This window comes from Danaus plexippus, chromosome Z, assembly GCF_018135715.1.
Source record: "Danaus plexippus chromosome Z, MEX_DaPlex, whole genome shotgun sequence".
NCBI classification, from domain to species: Eukaryota; Metazoa; Arthropoda; class Insecta; order Lepidoptera; family Nymphalidae; genus Danaus; species Danaus plexippus.
The window spans coordinates 14,810,003-14,828,337 of record NC_083559.1 but is presented as its reverse complement, the minus strand read 5'-3'; the positions used below and the strand labels follow the sequence as shown (position 1 = coordinate 14,828,337).

At 32.6% G+C, this 18,335-nt stretch overlaps 4 protein-coding genes across 5 annotated transcripts in view; 2 read left to right on the top strand and 2 right to left on the bottom strand.

The window, feature by feature from the left end:
• Positions 1 to 595, top strand: part of LOC116777231 (nucleoporin 88) — a 65,697-nt gene extending 65,102 nt beyond the window's left edge. The window contains exon 15 of the mRNA XM_032670654.2: positions 303 to 595. Coding sequence (XP_032526545.2) covers positions 303 to 369 — 67 coding nt within the window. The 3' untranslated portion in view covers positions 370 to 595. The remainder of the gene's footprint in view (positions 1 to 302) is intronic.
• On the bottom strand, positions 580 to 5,199 carry LOC116777232 (sarcoplasmic calcium-binding protein). Of its 2 annotated transcripts, none has more exons than XM_032670655.2 (6): positions 4,903 to 5,199; positions 2,286 to 2,483; positions 1,927 to 2,088; positions 1,554 to 1,694; positions 1,159 to 1,278; positions 580 to 917 (listed from the first exon to the last, which is right to left on the bottom strand). In XM_032670655.2, the coding sequence occupies exons 1-6, from the start codon at positions 4,999 to 5,001 to the stop codon at positions 807 to 809; spliced, it is 831 nt and encodes a 276-aa protein (XP_032526546.2). In that variant the 5' UTR covers positions 5,002 to 5,199; the 3' UTR covers positions 580 to 806. The 2 variants fall into 2 exon arrangements, with proteins under 2 accessions (XP_032526546.2, XP_061382232.1); XM_061526248.1 differs by lacking the exon at positions 4,903 to 5,199 and adding an exon at positions 2,845 to 2,859.
• Positions 5,200 to 8,567: 3,368 nt separating this feature from the next.
• LOC116777919 (vacuolar protein sorting-associated protein 29) lies at positions 8,568 to 10,432 on the bottom strand. The gene is made up of 4 exons (XM_032671724.2): positions 10,272 to 10,432; positions 9,985 to 10,176; positions 9,335 to 9,570; positions 8,568 to 8,897 (listed from the first exon to the last, which is right to left on the bottom strand). The coding sequence occupies exons 1-4, from the start codon at positions 10,272 to 10,274 to the stop codon at positions 8,780 to 8,782; spliced, it is 549 nt and encodes a 182-aa protein (XP_032527615.1). The 5' UTR covers positions 10,275 to 10,432; the 3' UTR covers positions 8,568 to 8,779.
• A 730-nt stretch (positions 10,433 to 11,162) lies between these two features.
• On the top strand, positions 11,163 to 18,309 carry LOC116777181 (egalitarian protein homolog). The gene is made up of 2 exons (XM_032670576.2): positions 11,163 to 13,802; positions 17,234 to 18,309. The coding sequence occupies exons 1-2, from the start codon at positions 11,262 to 11,264 to the stop codon at positions 17,243 to 17,245; spliced, it is 2,553 nt and encodes an 850-aa protein (XP_032526467.2). The 5' UTR covers positions 11,163 to 11,261; the 3' UTR covers positions 17,246 to 18,309.
• The last annotated feature ends 26 nt before the right edge of the window (positions 18,310 to 18,335 follow it).

Genomic DNA, 18,335 nt, shown 5'->3' with positions numbered 1-18,335 from the left:
ACGTAAAAATACTGTATCAGCTGTGTGCTACCATGAGCAGAAGTTAACATTGTGACGTCACACGCGCTCGGATTTGCTCGGGAGGTGTCGGCGTATTTTCGCTACTGGATTCAAAAATTTCTTTTTAAGTTGATATAGCTTTTAAACTACACCAAAAAAAAAACAATATTCCGTTTTAAAACTTATATATGATATTTATATTTATCACAAAAAAAAAATTTCTTTCAAAAACCCAATTGTTACAATGTTAATAAAAAATAAATCTATGTCTATTTAAAAAAAATCCTTATATATATTTTCAGGACAACACAAATATCGACACTCATAGAAGAAACGAAGCTACTGAAGGATCAACTCGGGATCGTTTAATAGTTGAACGTTTATGTACTTATAATTTGTTTTATGTTAGAAATAATTCACTCAATTAATGTTTGATCTTTGAATGTATGTGTAACAATTTTTTAATTGATTCTGTATTTGTATGAAAAAGTTAGTATCTCTTTGTGTTATGTCTATGTATATCATGATATTAATGTCGTTATCTCCAAATGTCTTTCCCATATTAAAGTATTCAATAAAAACGATTTAAATTTTATTTAGATTCATCAGTATTTATTTAACATAACCGTTCTCATAGTAAATGCTTAAGATAACAGTTTTGAGTATTAATATTAAGAGAAACACTGAAAATATATATTTTTTTAGTTAACAACACTGAATATAGTGTATGACAAAATCTTTAAGTATATACTAAACTTATATCTAACATATTTAAGGTCTTAAAGGACCACGGCTACCATAGGACATCATATTTCGGACAATGGGCCCCAAAACATTTTTGACACTCGGGATTCATCTTCGGTGTAGAAGAAATCTTTTCCGAGGTTAACGAACTCCTTCATAGACAGCTTGCCATCCTGTTAATAGGTAATATACGTAAATAAATAATATTTTTTATCAAAAGAATCTTAACAAAGCTTCTTACTTAACACAGACTGGACTCGTAATGAGATCGAAATCTTATAAAGAAAAATATCTACGAACAAACTTAAATATAAATAAGTCTTTAACAGAGGCTTATTCCTATTATATATAATTTTGATATTTTTTTCCTTATAGATATGTAAATAAAATATGTATGTATAAACGTATACCGACCCCATTAATGTCGATTACTGCGAACGCAACTGCAGCGTGCTCGTTCGTTAGGCCGAGACATTTAAAAAACAGTTTGAACTCATTCACTGATATGAAACCGGATTTGTCTTTGTCGACCGCCTGAAACAATTGTCGTATTGTTAAAATGTTAATAGAAATAAGCTGGTAAGGGATCACAAACAAACATTACGTCTGTCACTAATGTCACAGATGCACAATCAATTCTGACATATGTCAAAACTATAACTACTAGGCGGGCGAGTAGAAATTATTTTTGTAAAATGAAATACCTGCGTGTTTGATAAGATCTTGTACTTATTATTGTCAGAAAAATTTTGTTTTAAAGAAACTTCGATATTAATTCCTAAGAAGTTAGGATTTCAAATTATCTATACCTTAAACAAATATGGCAGCCAGCGATGAGCTCTTTTCTTTTGCGTCTTATCGTTGAGCACGTGATGCATGTCTTCTAAGTATTGCTCGACAGTTACGAAATTGTAGGGGTCTATGGGTCCCCATTGTTCCTCCCAAGTCAACTGTCAACCAAATAGCATACCTTTAGCACTTGTCACTTTTTTCTCAATACCAAAACGAAGTGTATATCATATTATGGTAAACAATTTAACATGCTAAGATACTTGCGAACTCTTTGCGAAAACTATATTGATACAAATTAAGGTGGGGAAGAAAATTAAAACATTCAATGCGTGATTTAACTTACATAATAATCATCAATTAATATTATATAAAATATGTTTGCGTACTCACCTTTATAATGTCAGTAAATTCTTTAGCCTGTTTATCATCTAAATGCCCTAAGGACTTGAATCTCTCCGATAGGAGCTGGAAGTCGCTGAATGAGATCAATCCATCCTTGTTAACGTCAAGGATGTTATGTACTGTACGCATTTTCCTACGCCAGAACTCCGACTGTGACAATAAAACAGAAATAATATATACCTCAAAAAATACAGCTCTCTGTATAATGTAATGTCTACAGTCGCTCAGCAGCGAAGGTAAGACACACAAAATTAATATGCATTCATAATATCTAAGTGTAAACAAAACAGTAGCTAAGTAGTAGTAGTATTAAGTAAAGGAGAAATAATATCAAGCACATCACTCACGCGATCGTATCCCTTGCACTCAGTATCTGAGTCGGAGTCACTGTCGCTGTAGTTTTTCCTCCTGTCTCGCTCCGGCCTGCCGTGCTGCTTGCTGTACCTCCTCATCATACCAGATCGGTCTACATCCAGATCTCTCTGGTCTTGGAACGTTTGCAAATAGCACACCTTTCCATTGCACGACACCTTCGTATGTATCAACTGAGGAAATACCAATCGAATAATGAAAGGAAATACTAAAATGCTTTTGGTAAAACATTTTTTTTTCACAATTCTTATTAGTAGAAAGCATTTGAACTAAATAGTAACTTCCTTAATATTTTGACATAACCCAAACTGGGTCATAGTTATGGGTTATTGGACATCGTATTAACATTTACGGAAGTCGCTTTTAATTTGAAAAGCTGGTCCGTAACAAGTCATTATATAACAAACTAACCACTTCACCTCTCATTTACAACATGACCCCAGACATCACTCCGTTAAACAGATATCGGTTGACCGCAATTGAATCAATTTAAAAATAATACCCTACCAAGTGGACAATTCATAATAAAATCACCTTGTCGTTTCAGAATTGGTTGATTTAGTGCATACATATCCTCTACGTATTCCGAACAGTTTCACTAAAATATTTTAAGTCTCATCTGTGACGTAACTTAAATAACCCGCTTTGATTATTGTCACTCGTAAACCGGCCCTAAACCTACGTTCAAATTTCAAATCAACTGCCCGCGCGTTACACAAGCGGTCAACGGCCTTATTATCGCATTCAGTACCAACTATGCCAATGTAAATATTTATAATAGGAAATATTGATGTTATTGTACATTTTTATATATTTAAATTCGTATAATATATTTAGAAATATTATAAAGATACATTCGTTGAATGGGAATGCAAAAGTTGTATTCGCTCAACCTCAGGTCGATTGGTAATTTGCGAATTGGATCACGGTCTCATTGTTGCTAGTGACAAATAAACGTCGTCCTACCTATCGTCGTCGTTCGTTATACCTATCATGTAAAAGTTGCCTGTCATTATTGTGATTAATTTTTTATCGTTCTCGAAGTAACAAACTCATATATTTATTATACAAGGGCAACATTAGTGTTAATTTTATTTATCGGTTAGTTTTAAATACATATAGATCGTAGATAATAAATATGTACTTCCTACTTAAATAATACGAACCGATTTTTTTTTTATATTTATACCTTACGGCTCTTTAGTCGGAAAACAGTTTATATAAAAAAAAATAAAAAAAAATTGTAGCAACGATCATGCCCATAAATAATTTGAGTTAAAATTATTTGTTTCCATGAAATATGCAGCACATTGTTATTGGAAATCAATTTTTAAAAAATCGCAGAAACACATATGCATTCAGAGAATCATTTAACAGTTCAGTCAAATTGCATGTAAATTAACAGCAATAATATTATAAAATATCAGATCCTTATATAATATAAATATATATAAAAAATAAAGATGATCCATTGAAGAAGTTTGGTAATTTCAGGGACAAAACAAGACTGTCACTTATATTTTTGAGTAATATTAAGTAGTGTCCATTTTATTTTTTTAAATTTTTAATCAAGGAATATCCTTCCGGCCACTAATTATATATAAGTATGCCAAAGCATGTCTATTGTATTGTTTACACGTTGCGTAACGTCGTAAACATCACGTAGACTCGTTTTTATTGTATTTTGGTTCCATTGAAGGTCTTAAGTATTACTTCCTCCATACTTGTTTACGTTTAGTAACTACCAAAATTATAACGATCATAGATATTCATTATAGTCAAAACAATAAACAAATTAAATGCCTTAGAAATATGTAAATATCGTTATGTTACGCGTTCAAAATAAGACATTATGATAAATCAATAATAATTATCTGAAATGACTTAAACCGTTCATGTTTTGTCTCAATATTATAAGCCGGTGTCACACGAGTAGTAAGTAAATGTGTTAATTTTAGTCCGTCCCTTTTATTGGAGATAATTTTATACAATTATAACAATTGAGTACATAACCGGTACTTAACTTTCTTTTAATGTTTCAAAGGTATTTCGTATTTAAGATCATCATAATAAAGAATGTATTCCCATGCGGTATTCGTTAGCCCAAGGGAGACAACAGATAAAAGGTTATCAGAGGTCAAATTTTGTAAATGAAATAAATATTGGGATAATTTTTAATTTACACTCTTGCTTATTTATCCTTGTCAAAAGTTAAAAAAAAAAAATCAAATATTTCAGTAATTGTTACTGCTTAACAATACCAAAAAAAATTATAGTTAATTCATTTTATATTATTTATATTAAAATGAGACATTTAAAACCTATAAATATTGGTATGTATCATGATTTAAAAAAATGCATCCAAATTTATAGAACAGGAGATAGGAATGTAGCTCTTTTTGAGTTACAAAAAATTTAACCGAGCATCACAACAAAAAAACATAAACAGGTAAGGAACCAAAGAACTACATTCACGTTCATTAATTATAAAAAAAAACCATTAAAATCTCTACGCGCTTCTGATAAATATAATATACAAAAATACATGTATAGAAAAATACAAAAATATTAGTATTTGCTTAAAAAAATTACCTTTACATAATTTTGGACGGAAGAGTTTGAAAATACTGCCGCATTTCTCTCCAAGCTCAAAGCGGCTGATTTAAATCCCAGTCTCATAAATGTCGCCATCTTGTCACTAAATACTATCACATCTAAATTATAAATATTTTTATAACAAAACAATGAATAACAAAATGTTAGTTTTTAATTTAAATATAAAAAAAAATATTCGCTTGACAGTCAGTTCAGGAATGTGTTCAGCTTTGAATGCTCTCACTAAACCATCTGATTTTAAAATTTCAATAACCGTTCATATATTCGTATCACTGCGAGAGTGGGGCGCGCGGCCACAACCGACTGGCCATTAAAAAATATACAATTTGTGGCGTTAAAAGGTTAATAGAAGGGCTTTATTAGGATGCACATTTTATCGAAAGCAGACGACTCATTATCTCCATGTGTTTGTTTTGTTTACCAACGTTTGTAATAAATACTTGAACTTTCGATTCTGTTGTGGTTGTCAATAGAGAACGTTTTATATAGCCATATATTTTTTCGGTGATAAATTTCGAGGTTACAACGATAGGCATATTGACTTTGCATGTACTTACTATTGTTTGTACATTGTAACGTCTACGCATACGAATCCACGTAGGCATGTCGTTTGCATCGTAATTGCAATTTGGGTTAACGGCATGATCATATTGTGATAGATAATGTAATTAATGTTTATTAATAAACTAATGATAATGGATCCATAATTTTATTTTCCTTATTTACTTAATAAGAAAACGATAATGCTTAATATCGTGAATGTTTTCACGTACACACTCACTGTAGTGAATGTACCTATCCATTTAGGGACAACTTATGTTAAAAACAACGTTTCTGTTTCAAATAAACAAAAAGAAAGTAAGGTCTTTATAAATCTAATTCGTAATTCTTTACCACTGCGGGAACCTGTTTTCGAAACTAAATAATTTTGGTGAAGGAATAGAAAGATAAGAAATAATCTAACCCCAAATAAATAAATGCGAAAGTATACTATACTATTCTAAAATTGTATATTTAGTATTAAAAAATATACATATATTCCAACCAAAAAATTCTTGAATAACTACTGATATTTTATAATGATTCTTGTGCTTAAATATCTGAATTGTCTGAATTACCTACAATTATTAGGTTTGGGATAAAGGAGTGAAAATCATCAATTTATTTGGCCGGTCACCATGCAAAGGAAGCATATAGAATGAAAAGGAACGAAAGGATTTAGTTATAAGAGCAATGTCAACTTTAATCTGACTGATGAAAAAATTCGCTGTCATGTCAAATGTCATAACAGAATGAAATTGAGGGAAAACAGGTTATTTAGTTGAACGAAGCCAGAGGCAAATTCTAGTTAAACCTTTAAGATACTAAAGCTATAGACGTTCCTCGTTATTTACTAACGTTCTAAATACGTTTATCTCTAACAACTGGCGCCGTTATGATTACTTAATTTTTGTTTATTTGACTACCTGCAACTTGCAGGCTGCAAGGAACAAATAAACGGCGTATTATCATTTATTAAATTTGGTATAAAGAGAAAACTTAGTTTAATTCTGAGCTAGGACACTGTTTCAAAAAAAAACTTGTTTAATAATCTAAAAAAAGGTTAAAGCCACCTCATAATAAATACGACAGACGAACAAAGATTTGCTTCATTGAATGATTAATATCAAATACTTTTTCAGAAAATGAATTCGACATTGAATGCATTTAGCCAATATAAAGCAACCGAAATACGTCTCTGAAAATTAAATATACATTACTAGCAATCTAAATAAGTACTAGCAACTTTTGTTTTGAATTGAAATAAAATACATTTTTCACAATTTAATAATTAGCTATTGCTTACTAAATTTCGCTTTTATTAAAATCTCGTTTGGATAAACGTCATCACCCTTTAGAGATTTCATTTTATACTTCGAGGATCTCTTCACATTAGGATCCTAACTGTATCGGGTACTACCTCAGAGCAAGACACTTCGTATTAAGAAAATTATTTTGATAGTCAACCTAAAATCCAAGGAGTAATAGTGTAACAAACAAATAGTAGCATTGGAACTTCCTTCTTTTTAAAGTCGGTTAGAAAATAGCTTAAGTTATTCCTAAACACATTACATACCGTGATTTGAAGTCTTATCAAAATCCACCCAACTTCCAGACATCAGCCAAAACAAAAAGGCAGACAGACAAGCATTTTTAAAATTGCATTTCCGACGTGAATATCACATATAGGTTAAGTTAAAAGCTGGTCAATTGAAACAAACACTTAAATTTGATTTATTAATATAGACTGGAGTATAAAAATGGGCCGCACTTAGCTGTCCTGCTTCTACGATACTTATAACATTACAGTAATGCTCCAAATTAAAGTATAAAAAGTTTTCAACTTCGTTTTGATCTATAATGAGAACATTATTTATACAAAATCAAGCATTCATCTGTGAGAATACTAAGTTCGCCTTCCTGTATGTCATTTATTTTTCTCATGAGAACCTCTAAATTTAGTAAATATGCACCCGTACAAGATCCAGCTGACCCAAGAGCCCAAGGTTAATGACCATAGACAGCGCCGTGTGTTCGTTGACTGGGCATTAGAGCAGTTGGAAGTTGACGCCGATTTTGGCAAAAAAATCATCTTCAGCGACGAGGCGCATTTTTGGATGAATGGCTATGTCAACAAGCAAAATTGCCGTATTTTGCTTGTTGACATAGCCATTCATCCAAAAATGCGGGACGAGACCAATCCACACGAGGTTCACCAAGTGGCAATGCACCCGCAGAAAGTGACTGTTTGGTGCGGATTTTGGGCCGGAGGCGTGATTGGTCCGTATTTTTTCGAAAACGATAATGGTGTGGCCGTCACCGTCAATGGTGAGCGATACCGGTCGATGATAACCAACTTCTTTTGGCCTGAAATCGAGAATATGGATCTGGACAACATGTGGTTTCAACAGGACGGCGCTACGTGCCACACAGCACACGCTACGATGGAAGTTCTGCACGAGCAATTTCTGGACATGGTCATCTCGCGCGGAGGCGACGTGAACTGGCCACCGAGATCGTGCGATTTGACCCCGCTGGACTTTTTCTTGTGGGGTTTTCTTAAGTCGCAGGTCTATGCCAACAAGCCGCAAACCACCGATGCCCTCAAAGTCAACATACGCCACGCCATCGATCAAATACAGCCCGATTTGTGCGCCAGAGTCATCGAAAATTGGACCTTTCGTGTGCGCGCCACCAACCGAAGCCGTGGCGGTCATTTGAATGATGTCATATTCTATACATAATGGGGTCGATAGACCTTCCAAATAAAAAAAAAAATTCGCAAATATCTTTCCTACATGTATTTTTTTTTTGCATTTCAAAGATCAAGCGCCCTTAATGGAAAACCCTATACTTAAGCTCTACAGTTTCAATTGCTAAGAAGCGAGTTTATTTTCTGTCATCAGTGTTACCACCTTGGTAATCGGTGCTTTTTGTGGACAATCAATATACAAGAACATTAAGTGTTGCTATATAAAAGAAAGATATTTAGCTCCATGTATTCATCAAACCAAATGTGCCCGTTTAAACAAATCAATTAACTCTTTGTAGATGAATTAACACTTGATAGAATAGAAGAAAAGAATTAAAACAATTTCAACTGACGTTCAATATATTTATTTGCTTGTAAACTTAATGTTTAAATAACACAGATTGATCCAAATAACTATTTTAATAAAATGAGATACATTCACTATCCCCGTAGATAGTAAACCATTTCATATAAAAGGTATAATCACCGACTTCACCAGCACATGATAATCAAATTTTTTACGATAAACCCATACTGTTTAAGAACTATTCATGTAATGTTCTATGCCTTCTTGTACTCGATTCTCTCAACTTTGACCTCATCACCGAGCAGTTTGTACACATATGTCACCACCGTGGAACTTTGAATGTCCATAAGTACGAATGAGGGGATGGCATTCCTAGGAAAAAATAATCTAATTATACACACACACAAAGCAATTCTAAGCAGATATAGTCGTTCGTAAATTCATTACAAGTTTTTGTTAGACTGAAATATGCAAACGAAAACTTAATAATGATGCTGCCCATTTGGTTATATAAAACCATATTTAATGCAGATAACTTAAGTCTAGATTTATTTTCTTATAAGGAAATTAATAATTTACGACAGTTATTGATTATCAGTCAGAGACATGATGAAACCTCTCAGCGTTCAATGGATTAACGGTGTGGGTGCCGGGTCCACCGCGTTGCAGGGACAGGAGCTTCAACAGGGCCTGGGACTTGCTACCCAGGTGTTGGTTTAAGGGACCCAATGCTCACCTCCACCGTTCAAGCTCCTCTCTTTTAGATGTATATTTTAGGTTAACTACTCTCAAAATTACAACACATTTACCTAAATAGCGGGCTATATGCTCCTGTTGCTGAGCCAGGGTTGATATAGAATTTGTTCTCATGTTCGTACGCTTCAAAACGATGTGTGTGACCTGATATCAAGATATCTACATCAAGCTGCCTCTGTACTAGCGCAAGTGACTCTTCGTCACCCCAAGGGACAACCTGGTGTCCATGGATAAGGCCAATACGAAACTGGCCAACGGTAATCACCTTTTGCTCGGGATATGTTGAGTTCTGTCAATAATTCATATTTGTTGTAAAATACATCTTTTTATAGATGCCATTATAGAAAGTTGGGCATTTATAAGGTAAAAGAGATTACCAAGATTTTAAATTGCCTCAATTTTAAACTCTTACATAAATTTTTTTAGTCCATACAATAAAATGATACAATGATTCACCTGTAAAATATAAGCTACTTTTCAGAACTGAAATGAATGAATGAAAATGTTAGTATGTGTATTTGTTATGTAATACTGCCATAGTGTATATTCTAATCCAATATTCTCCAATAAGCAATACGACTATTCTGTTCGTAACAGTATTTATATATCACAAACGATTATTGAGTACTTCCGTTAATCATATGTCGGTCAATTGATCATATAACTAAATAAATAAAATAAAAAATGTATATATAAAACAAACCTCATCAAAATCTCCCCTAACAACGTGTACATCACTGGCAAGAGTCTTCAAGTAATCGTAAGATTCTTTGGTACATAGGTTTCCCGTGCACAATATATGTTGTATACGACCCGGCAGTAATAGCTTTTTGAACTTCGGTGGTAGAGAACTACAGCGATGAGGTATATGCAAATCTCCTAACACTAACACCAACTAAAATTGTTATAATAACCAAATACACGAGTCTTAGTTGTGATAGAAATATTTGAAAACAAGTATTTCAAGTTATTGTGGTGATCGACTCTTACCATTATTTCGTTGTTCACTTTTACGTAGTTTATGGTTAAAATAAAATTTAAAAAGTATTGGTAGTGTTTTGTGTAAATAATGTAATGTTTAAAATAAAGATGTAAGTTATTCAATTAATACATACACCCACCAATCAAGTAATAACTCAAAACTTCAATGACAAGAACAAATTGCCGTCTGTGGACAGAGTATACAATGTTTCAGTAAAAAATTCTTTTGTAGGTAATTATTTAAACTTAGACGTTATTTTAGACGAATCATTTGAATATTTTATTCTTATTTTCCAAATAGTCGGTAGAAGACGAAAAGTATTTCTTAAAAGATACAGAATAAAAATAATAGAATAAATTGTCTTTTTCTTTTAAAATTTTGCAAGTCACATTTTAGGCGTGGTAAAAATTATTTTTATTAAAAAGTATTTATGTATTACCATCTATTTATGTTTTTATTTCAATGCATGTTAATATAATTAAGATTAACACAATCTGTACTGAAACAAATCATTGAAATTAATTACAGACCTAAATATTATTACTATTTTTTTATATAAATTTTATTCTCATTACTCTTTTTAAAAATATCCGGATAGAAATAAGACTTAATGAGTAATTTTTCTAAGATGATGCTAATAATTCCTACCCGTTAATGATGATGGAATATATTGGGGAAAATTATAAACCAACTACAATTAAAGAATTTATATTATTTCTTATTATATTTTATAACATTATACATGTAAAGTTTCAATGTCTTAATGTTATAATGGAATTACCATTTAAGACTTTCACATTTAAATTTATTTCGATATAAGTTATTTTTGTGTCAATGCAAATTATTAATAACTTTATTGCAACACTTAATTAATCACGTCACTTTTGTCTATTATCTCTGCTCGCATCAGAATTGAAGAATTTCATGGTGTTGTGGGTGACACATATACGTAGAAAAATTTTAGCGTAAGATACCGCATTGGCACCAACTGTTAGGAAATGGAATCAATGGAATATGAGCTCGCTAGGAACCTCACTCTGTTGTTTTTCGTGGAGCGCCTGCTCGATAAAGGCGAGCCGAGAACGTTGCACGATCTTTCCTGTCAGTTTGGTGCCAAGGGTTTCACTAAGGAGATGCGTCAGATCGCTGGCGGGTCCCAGTCGGGTTTAAAGAAGTTTCTGGGCCAATATCCCGCGTTGTTCAACATAGACGGGGACTATGTCGATATCAACACGTTCCAGCGGCACCCGAGCGGCGCTGGCTCCTCCTCAAACAACGACTACATCGAAGAGGCGAAGGAATATTTTGCCAGTAAAATGATACAATACGGCGATGGAACCGAAGTACCTATCAAAAGCCTCCTGGGCCACAGAAGCCAAGCTTCACCACAAGTGCGTCACATTTCTGGGCAGCGCATCAAAGAGTTCAAGGACTTTCTCATGAAGCACCCGGACACTTTCCAGATAATTGAAGATAATGTTGTTCTAGTCAGTGAGAATCATAGACGTGACCATTCACATGCTAACTCAGAACAGTTTCACAATCTCCCCGTTCCGAACATCAATACGGACACGGCTCAGCAGCTCCTAGACTACGTCGCTCAGTGTATTGAAGCCAAAGGTCCAGTGATGGTAGATCAACTATTCCACTTAATTGTGTCCCGTTTCCCACAAGAATACTGGTATCAGATGTTCAAAACACCAGCAGATTTAAGTGCATTTTTAAAGATATTCTCTGATAGCTTTCATGTTCAAGCAAACCTCGTGACACTCATTAGTAAACCAAAAATACCTGTAATGTATCTAAATGCAAAAGCTAAAGGTAAGACTGATCCACCAAAGCCAGTTGTGGAGGAGGCACCCGTCTCTCCAGTTCCTCCACTCGCTGTTAGTCCGACCCCCTCTGACGGCATGAAAAGTCCAGCGAACAGAATACTCAGTCCTGTCGAATCTCCTAGAAGCCAACAAGCCAATATAGCAAATCAGACCCTAAAGCAGAGGATTAACTCAATTGTTATAAAAAACTTAGCAGAAAACATGGTTAGGGACAGAGTCAACAATCATCTTAACCGTGCGGCCGAGGAAACAAACGGAATGGCTAGTTTGAAGAACAATATGATGGGTGAAGCTTGGAGACAGAAAGTACTGCAAAGTGCAACTGTCATTGCTAATGCAAGAGAATGTGCAACATTAGTAGACAGCATCATTGGTGCTAAACGCTCCACAAAGAGCATCATATCCTTTGATTGTGAAGGCATTAATTTGGGACTAAAGGGTGTATTGACCCTATGTCAGATAGCTACAATGAATGGTGAGGTATATTTACTTGACATATTGGCATGTCCGGCTATGGTTGTTGAAGGAAAAATTAAGGAGTTACTAGAAAGTGAGTGCGTTGTTAAAATTATTCATGACTGTCGCAATGACTCAGTCAATTTATATAATCAGTTTGAAATCACTTTGAAGAATGTGTTTGACACTCAGGCCGCCCATGCCGTTCTGCAATTACAGCAACAAGGTGTTCCTGTTTATAAAGTTAAAAATCTTAGCCTGAACGCTCTGTGTGAATTATATAATGCACCGATGAATCCAATGAAGGAACAGTTAAAGAATGTCTATCGCAGGGATCAGAGATATTGGGCTAGGCGACCTCTTACAAAAGACATGATAATTTATGCAGCCTCTGATGTATTATCGCTTGTCAATCCAGCCATTTATGCCTATATGTCTGCGAATATTAACCTGGAAAATCAACAGCTGTTCGAGGAATTATCAAATGAACAAGTATTCATGCACATACAACCAACGGAAGTGAAGTTACGCAAGAGACAGAGAAAAATAAACACAGAAGTTGGAGAATTGAAGCTTAAACTGGCCGAATCTACTAAGAATATTGTTTTAAGCAATAGGGAAATAAGATTACTGAGGTATTTGGAACTTACTGAAGAGGAGAAAGAAAAGCTGAAAGGTTGTCACAAAATATCCAAGAAATTGGAAAAGCTGGAGGCTATGGGCCAGGACAAGGACAGCGATTCTGAAGACGACGAGAAGGAAAACGAAATGGCCAGTCTGGAGTCGAACCCTTCAGACTCTATATCCTCCCCACACTCAACCCAACCACCCAGTCTAACAGAATCCATGCAAATGATGGATGAAATATTATCAGATACGAATATGGATAAGGTTGAAAAAATTAATCGCCTTGAGGCTATACTCTCAGCCGTGGCCCCATTGAGTGGCGAGCTCGAAGATAAGTTCTCAAGGACCATGGAGCAGACATTACCACTGCTCAAGAACAAGGATTGGTCAAATCTAAGCCAAATCTTGAACATCGGTGACACTGACAGGAAGAACTGTTGTTGTAAATGCCATAACACAAATTTCGACGATGTCAAGTGCAATGATCTCAACGAAACTAAGAAGGCGGAGATAGCTTCGCAGACTTTGAGCACGGGGGACATCGTTATAACGAGAATCCACTTCAGGGAAGAGGACAAACTCAACGAGAGGACAATTGACGCCTCGCCTTTCAGTAAGAGGGTAGGTATCAACAACGTGTCCTGATGGCGTTCCACACGTACCGACTTCCACGTTTCTGAGTGCCACATATTTTCGAAACTGCTCCTGTATGTGATCATATATTTTTTTTAAATAGTATTTATTTTTAAAACGCGTTCGTAATGTCAATTTTAAAGTAGGTTATTATCCAGCATCCGATAGAGTTGTTTGTTCATGATGGTATTAATTATTGTAGTGAGAACGTGCACTGTGAGTATTATGAAACGCCTACGCCGTATGTTCATTTGAGCGGAGAGATACAGTCCGTCAAATACAACGGTTACTAGAATGATCTACTTGATTGTATCATCTTTTATGAAATGTTTTATATTTATTTATCTGGCTTTTGCCAAATCATAACTACATGTGATAGATTTGTGGCCTTGGTTTTTCCTCGATCTGTTTTGCGTTGTTATAAAGATGGCCGATCTCGTACTCTGATCACTGTCTTTCTTAAATCACGATCGATCGAGATGTTTCCCGATAACGTTATCAATATTATGTAGCCTTTGCTACCGTAACATTATCGTAAATGGCAATAAAGGTTATACAATAAAAGGTTTTATTGTTCAAATATTAACTGATTATTGTTTAGATTTATCATAGTGTTTAATTATATAGGTTTAGATTTTTAAAATGAAATTTAGCAAGGTGGTGCTTGGAAATATAAAATATAACTTATTGTAGGTATATCGATACGAACTAACATAGTAACTGTTTTTACGATAGCAGTGTATCGAATTTTTTAACTAATTTTTGTGCCTTCGAGTCATATCCGACGTTAGTCTCCACGACACATGCACGTCGTGTGGCTTTTATACGTAAGAGTACTTTTTTTTTTAAATAAATGAAATCATGTTTGATATACGAGATAACAAAAATCGATTTTTTAGAAATCGATATCTATTTAATATTATCTGTCTAAAGCATGTTGAATGATTTCGAATAGTTTATTTTTGTGTTATACTTACAACTTAGTGATATAACATAACAATATTACGCTTGTACTAGATGCTTATATTTATTAATATGATTAGCCTTTTATGTATTACTCGTCAGTTTTTCAACTATTATTTTTTTTTTATTCTTTTTGTTTTTAACAGACCTTTTAAAAAAAATTATGAAATGAAACTTTAAAAAAAAAAAAAGATTGTTCAGTATTTTATTTTCTACATTGTGACTTATTTTAGCACAATTTCGGAGTTTTTGCATATGTTGTATTTTGCAAAATATTCAGTGCCACTTGTGTTAAATATTAAGAAGCATTTTTAGTCAAAATAAGTCGAATCACCGTCTGTTATTTATCGAAAGTATTTCTTTGATTATACTTGCGTATAATGTCGGTAAGATTAATGTAGCAAATTGTAGGTTTATATTGTAGAATTTGCACATTGTTTATGTTTATTATGAATAAAAAAAAGTTTTAAAAACATTTATCTTTCATTTTCCTGTCACATATATGTTATCTATAAAATGAGATAAATCTGTATTATCTCAACCCCACATTTTTTATCTCAACAAATTATTAGAAGATGTTTATAAAGCATTCACAGTATTGGTCAAATAATTTTAGACTTGAATCTGATAACATGAAGTCACTCATCTGGAATCGTCATGGAAATTAAGAATATTTATTTACCTACCTATTTTCAAAAATTCTTACTCTAATACAGCAGACACAGATTAAATATCGATTTTAATACATTTATTGCACAATTACTTCATACATATAGATACTTCAGTAAGATTTATATGTCTAAGAGTATTTATTTAAAATATTAAGTATATCCCTAGAAAATTAATTAATTTGTTAGGCTACTTGTGCTCGAATAAAAAATTTGTTGCTTTTAATGGCTTCTTTGATAAACTAATAGTTTGAAGGAACTAATATGTAAAATATAATTTTTCGGGTAGGTCCAATATGGTTTTCTATTAATTTTAATGTTTACCTTAGCTTATTTAATCTAAACTTATTTTTCCATGACCTATCTTTTTTTTAAGATTCTGAACCTCAATTTGAATTATATCTGAATATTCTGTCAGATAAAAAGAAATACTTTGAAACGTGCATAATATTTAAGTTAAATGAAGCCATATCATAAATTTAAAAAAAAACTACATAAGAAAATATTCACATTAAATAAAAATTTGTAGTCATAATTTAACCGCAAATTCTTGGTATCTCATTTGCATAATCAAATAGATCAGAACATGTTTTCTGACATTGTCATTGGAATCGTTAAACCTTCAACAAAAGCCATTTTTATTTTTAAATCAACCAGCAGCCAAGTGTAATTTTCATTTTAACCAAGAAACGCCTAAATAATTTAGTACCAATATTGCTAACTCTTGTTCCTTATTTACGTTGATAACCTTTGTGACCTTTCATTGTTTTCTAAAAATCAATAGGACTAGTTAATGACTAAACGTGTCACAATAATACATGGCAATAAGAGGTTTTGCTCTAATACTTATCTGGCTTCAATCCGATTATGACATTATATAGGTTTGGCCACTAATAATCACAACGTGAGTTGCATTAATATTAAAAATATGGGTAAATAATTTATAATGTAGGTAGAGACATATGAAGAACAGAAAAATGTTATACAGAACGTAAGGCTCATTAACGTCATGTTTCTAAGTAACTAAAAATCACTTAGCTATAACCTTAATTAGAGAAATCTTTGAATGTAATACAAACCAAGTGTGAAAGTATAGCTCTATATATATAATTGACAGAACTATCAGTATGCGTCTTGCATAATGTTGCAGGAATTTCAATGTTATTATCATATAACCGTTCGTCATTCATTAGCAGTGCTTCGATCACTTGACTTTGTGCACACTTACTCGATTAATATTCCACTCATTCGTATGCGAAACCAGATATTTCCATAGCCTTAAAAGAATAACTATTCAGTTTAATAATTTAACAATATAATGAACTTACTTGTTAATAATAAATAATTTTTTTTAAATGAACTATTTTATTCATTACAATTGAAACAATAGCTAAGTTTGTATGGGAACATAATGTAATGCATATTTTATTATTTACCAGGCTAATTTATGCTGGAAAATTTAAACCCAAAGGAAATTTTAGGGTAGTTTCAGATTGTTTTTATAAAAGATGAATATTTTTTGCAGTATTTATTTATATGAGGTTGTTAACTCAACCTTATTATGTCCTAGTATTTGCTATGTAGCAATTATGACAATATGCTTTTCACGGACCTCGATTGTGCATTGTTCATTTTATAAAGCCACATACATTTTAAAATCCATTATAATCAGAGGCTATATTTTACCAACAATACAAAAATTAAAAATAATACACAAATTTATACCAATACAACTATTATAGAATATAATGTTGCCAGTTAGATTAAGTAAATTTTTTTTTTTTTCAGGGATTTCCATGAATCCAATTCACGATAATCAGAGTGAATATGGAATGATGAGCAGTTAAATACAAATATCAAATAGCATATGCGAGCTTCAATATTCAAATGTTCATCGAGCATAGCAAAGTATTACTTGGCTGTTCTGGGCCGCTTGCAGTCAAGCAGATAGAAAATAATATGTAATGAAATAAATTTACATATTTCATCTAACAACAGTTTGTTAAGATTTGTTAAAAACTATTTCATATATAATATGGGAAGTAAAGATGTCTATTGCCTATTGCTTGTTAACAGACTGTGTTATAATATTAATAAAACAATTTCAAATCAAACATCTATAAGTTTTATAAACTGTATTTGAAGTTCATCCAGTACATTTATTATAATCTATTAAAGTATAAATTAAATTAATTTGGTGAGAAAATCAGGACAACTATCTTAACACCTTAAGTCAGATTTGTTCTGCAATCTAATGTCCTCATCTTTGATTGTACTTACAAGGTTTTTATACTGAAATGAATTCTATAAACTTTACTTTGCAACAAAAATTATTTTTCCTAAAGGCTCTAAAGAATGAGTTTCATTACTGTAAAACACAGCTATGCCAAGTATAAGCAAATGAGCATAATAGATATATGATGATTCCTAAGATAATAAATAAAGAAATGAAGGGTTCTGAAGTTAGTTAAGTTTTCTACCTACATGTTAAATTCAAACACGTTAGTAAAATTCGCTAATTTGAAATTATATAAATTGTTCGATAAGGCAATTTTACAGGTTTTAAAGTTTCTCAAAAAACACGCGACAAGCCCTGTTTTAAGTAATAGCAAAAAACAAAATAGGACTGAAGGAGGATTTTAAAATTATTACTCTTATAGTCCAATTAAATACTAGGCTAAATTACACTTTATATACAAATATTGGATCTCTGTTTTTCATTGTGTGTATAAAAACAATTGAGTTCAAAACAAATAATAATTTCTCTTTGACGTCCATGTGGCAATTAAATGTCAACATGGCATTTATAACTTGAATAAGTACCGACATGATGTATAAAAAATAAAAATCTATAGACAAGGCAATGATACTGTTTTTTTTTAAATTTAAG